General features: G+C 44.3%; 1 protein-coding gene across 1 annotated transcript in view; it reads right to left on the bottom strand.

The window, feature by feature from the left end:
* RASGEF1C (RasGEF domain family, member 1C) overlaps positions 1-1,784 on the bottom strand; it is a 26,267-nt gene extending 24,483 nt beyond the window's left edge. Inside the window, 2 exon segments of the mRNA XM_010021323.1 lie at positions 2-22; positions 1,608-1,784. Coding sequence (XP_010019625.1) covers positions 2-22; positions 1,608-1,784 — 198 coding nt within the window.
* Positions 1,785-4,737: the final 2,953 nt, after the last annotated feature.

Raw genomic sequence — 4,737 nt, 5'->3', positions numbered from 1 at the left:
GGAATGTAAAGATATAGGCTTTCTGCAGGAGAAAGACAAGCAGACCTGCTGTAAGCAGCTGTACAGTGGGTAATATTAGCCATAAAAACTCCAAATTCCAAGGTTTTTGCATTTCCACTGGGACAGACCATTATGTCTAAAAGACATAAGGATTCCTGACCCTGAAAATGATACTGCAGGAGGCAGCAGCATCTCCTTCCTCCACAGCATCCACTTCCACTTCCAGCCTTTGCCTGTGTAAACCTTATGCAAACATCCAGCAAAGACAGTGTGTAGGTCACTCAATGGGATTGAGTCCAGGTATAGGAGACAGCACAGCCAGGGATACATGGAGGCCAGTGAAAGATAAACATGCAGACACTCGGGCATCTCTGTGCTGTACCAGGTTGTGAGCTGCAAATGCCCCGAGAACTGAAACCTTGCAGCTCTCACCCAGCTTGTTTTAAGGAATATTTCATTTATTCTTCTAACTCCTCAAAGTTAATTTCTATCAGCAAAGACATATCATGTGCAGTCCCACATCTGGGAAGCTGTGGGAAGCACGACTGTTGGATAAATCCGCAGATTATTTCAAGTATTCCAGCAGTGAATTTAAAATATATGCATAAATCCTCAGTTGTTTGCATCCTCTCCCCTCCTGGCACCTGAATTATCTTCTTTCCCCCAGACCCAGCCACGCTCCTGAGCAGCAGGTATAATATTACTTATCACACATTGCTTAATGAAAATCTCACAGCCTGATCTGTCCATTACCTATTTTTATGGCCTTTCCATTCTTTTTCTTTTAATTGATATGCTTTTTTTACTACTTACTTTTAGCTGTGGGTAATTTAAAACATGCTGTCTGCTCTGCATTGATAGCTTTCCTAGTCTTCTAAACTGCCCAGAAGTCAGTGCTACTCTGTGCTTTGAAATACAAGCTTTTCCATAGAGATAAATTAGCGCTTCAAAGTCTTCCAGTCAAACTGCATCCTGAATTCCACGGAGGATGTGCAAAAAATGCAGTGAAGTCAATGGCCCACAGGACCATAAACCTGCTCAGTTTAGATCCTCACACTGTTGGTGAAGAAACCCTGAATATTCACTGATGAAGCAAGGATTAGGATCTGGATTGCGCTGACCAGTGGCTGCAAAGATGGTGTGAATATACAAACCCATTAGAAGGAGCATCTCTGTTGTCATTCAGAGAATGCTTTGCACACACAGACAAACCTGGACGACTTCAGCAGCCACTGGAATTCAGTTCATTTAATGCCAGTTCAGACTTGAAGTGTTTTGCTTCAGCCTTCATCTAAACGTCTCTGGGATGTATTGCTATTTTTAAAGTGCTCCAACTGTTCTATCACGAATTCATCACCATCACAGCTCCCCCTTGCCCCGTTCTCCTATGTAAAGGCAGTATCAACTTTGGGATCTGCTTTTTCATGGGAACAATTACAGAGCAGTGCAACAGCATTTAAAGCAATGCATCCATTTACCAAGCTTTAACTGTATGCAGCTTTTAAATTAGCCCTCTTAATTCAAAATTTAACACATTTGCACTTTTGCATAAAGTGCTGCCCCAATTCATCAAAATTAAACTGTTTATTACACTGTGAATTGCTTACTTCAGGGTAGTAATCAGTGGTAGGTATCAGATGCTGGATTAGAGCATCCAGAGATGCTGAGGTAAGGTTTCCATCCTGGAAGATCAATCCTCCTTGTTCATCTTCTTTTGAAGTATGTAGATGAGGGCTGAAGCCACATGGGGTAAACATACTGGTAGAACTCAGTGTTTGGGGCATGCCTCCCTGCAACAGAGAAAAACTTGTGTCAGGGACAAGATCCATCAGATTCACAGCCACATCTGTCTCCTGGTTGATTTGAAAAACACAAGCCATTAATGAGAGCTTCCTGTTCACCAAATTAACGTGGTCCCTTCATTGTAACCTGTTTTATTGTTGTCATTAGCAGATCATGCCTGCACAGCAAAACAGGGCATTTTGATTTACACTTTTGGGTGAGAAAGTGATGGCAGCTACTTTGGGCTCCTGCCCCAGTCAAGAGCGTCTCTGATGATTCCCTGTCAGTTCCATTTAGGAGAGGCAAGATACCTGGGACCTGAGGTCAGCAGGTTCCTGAGAAGAACAGAGCTGGTCATTTGAACCTCTGTCCCCCTGAGAATGAGGCAAGGAGATTTTAGGGTGCCACCTAAGGCTTGCTCAGGATGGACCTTGAGAAGTGCTCTGTAGCTCCCATGGGACAGGAGAGCTGTCAGAGTGAGGAGGCAGAAGCAGGAGCAGAAGTCAACTGAAGGAGGATGGAAAAGCGGAGGGAGTTGGAGGGAATGGAGAGCATGGGAGCTGAAGGAGAGACTGGAGAACAAGGGGAAAAGGCATGAGGAAGAGGAAGAGGGCAGACACCTGCACTATTTTTGGAGCCTGAATTTAGTCAGTCCTAGATTCTATGTCCTAGATCTATACTTAGGTACTAAACAAATGTTTGAAACAAGAATCCCAGACTGGTTTGGGTTGGAAGGGACCTTAAAGCTCATCCAGTTCCAACCCCCTGCCCTGGGCAGGGACACCTTCCACTAGAGCAGGTTGCTCCAAGCCCCTGTGTCCAACCTGGCCTTGAACACTGCCAGGGATGGGGCAGCCACAGCTTCTCTGGGCCCCCTGTGCCAGCACCTCACCATCGTGCAAGGTCTCCACACAGCCACACGTGCCTATAAGCCAGGCAGGGTGCTTGGGAGAGGCTGGGAGCTGTGCCCCAGCAGTGTGGGAGATCAGGCTTTACAAGCAGAACTTGGGTGACTTCATCCTTCAAAGGACAGACCGTTCCCTGGTTCAGTTACTGCATCTTATCTCCCTGTGGGAGGCTCAGCCAGGCTGGGAGCATAGGCTGCCTACGGGCTTTGCAATCAAACAAAGAGGGACCCAAATGTCAAAACCGACAAATCTCTGCCTTGACTGAAAACCAAAATAGATGTCATGGATTTTAGATTCAAGCCCAGCATATCTGAATGTCATCCCAGCCGGAATGGAAGTTGAAGTATATAGTTTTAATGAATGTGCAGATGTGCCTGTTAATAAGGCTCCGGGAGCAAGTAATTGCTGCTTTTTGTACACAGCTCAAACTCTGTGTAGTAAATGGGAAAGACTGCCAAATCCCAATTGTTACTTCTAGCACGCTCCATGTTACATCTTGTTTCTATGGCAATAATCCCAAAAAGGACTACATGTCCATATAGATCAAGAAAAAAAATCTCATGGACATGCAGCTGTCCAGATGAGGAAAGGAAAAAATTACAAGAGCTGTGAACTTACAGGACACATCTGGCTTCAGCATAAAACAGAACTCAAAGTAGTAACTTATTCAGTGCAATCCCTCACTGTTGATGCCATTTTTATTATCAAATAGAAATGGATCTGAACAGAATATTGCCTGAACTTTTGCATTTTATTACATGAGAAATCTTGCTGAAATACACAGTAATGATTCTTAAGAAAAAAAAGTTACCTTTTTCTTTTGAACGGAATAAACCCAGCTGTACAACTGTCACTGAAACATCTGTCTTGGGTATTGTTAAGAGATCAAATTTGATTGTTTGTTATGGAGTTTATCATCTAATCTCATTTTTGGGCAAGGCCTGTGTCACACCTGAGCTGGTGCCTGGTTGCTACCTCTCTTGTCACTCAAGATGACCTGAAAGCTTCAATTTCATGCCTTTTTGCTTCCCATTAACTAACACTGTTACATTCACAGCAGGATGAAGGCCAGTGGTTCAGAGAATAATAAATTCTTGCACTACTAAGCTTGATAATAACTAACATGAATATTTGACAGATGGGAATTTAGGACAGGGACTTCTCTGCTCGTAACATCTAATTTCTGTTCATGCAGATTCTGAAGTACCCTTTTCAAAAACACTAAATAGAAACAAGATCTTGCTTTGAAAGAGCCCAAATATGTGATGCCTGCAGTAGGCAGAAGACAAGGTTATGCTGTCAATCACTCACACAATACAGAAACAATAAGGGAAGCACTGAGAGAGGAAAACAAACAAGCAAATGACCTCAAGGAGATTTGTCTTATTGTACTGACGGTGGTTGGGATGATGGACAGGCAGGAGGTGCACGCAGGGACAGACCCTTCTCAATAGAGCGCAATGATAGGATGAGAGGCAAGAAGGGAAATTCCAGCTGAACCTAAGAGAAAATCCCCCCTGGAGCACCATGTGAAATTGGAAGAGGGACCTGGAAAGGATGTTCAACTTCTATGCTGAGCAACCTGAGCCAACTTTGAAGTTAGCCCCACTTCAAATGTGAGCTTGGACTAGTGACCACGAGACATCCCTTCTGATTAACTTTTCTGTGATTGTAATACACAGCTTTCTCAAACTGTTGCAGTATTGCCCCATTTCTGGGCTTTTTAATATAAACTCTGGCAAGTAAAAATGGAGTCCAGATCCTTAGGTATTTGTAAAGAAGTCCATGCTGGGCATAAAATCTCTCTTGCATGAGGTAACAATGGCTCGAAACCTCTGGAAAACCAGTGCCCAAACCTGGAAAACTGAGCAGGGCACGGCTTAAAGGATTGCCTAACCATGCACATAACATGGGCCCACCAATCTGCAGGAGCAGAAGTGCAATGGCCTAGAGCATGACTAAGAGGCTGCCAGCTCTGCCTTCCTGGTGCCAGCCTGGTGACCTGCAGCAGAGCCACAAGGGTACATACGCCACCAGCATTCCCCAG

This window comes from Nestor notabilis, unplaced genomic scaffold (genome assembly GCF_000696875.1).
Source record: "Nestor notabilis isolate BGI_N333 unplaced genomic scaffold, ASM69687v1 scaffold8069, whole genome shotgun sequence".
Taxonomy (NCBI): Eukaryota; Metazoa; Chordata; class Aves; order Psittaciformes; family Psittacidae; genus Nestor; species Nestor notabilis.
Note: the sequence above shows the minus strand (reverse complement) of the source record. Positions and strands in the feature narration are given on the sequence as shown.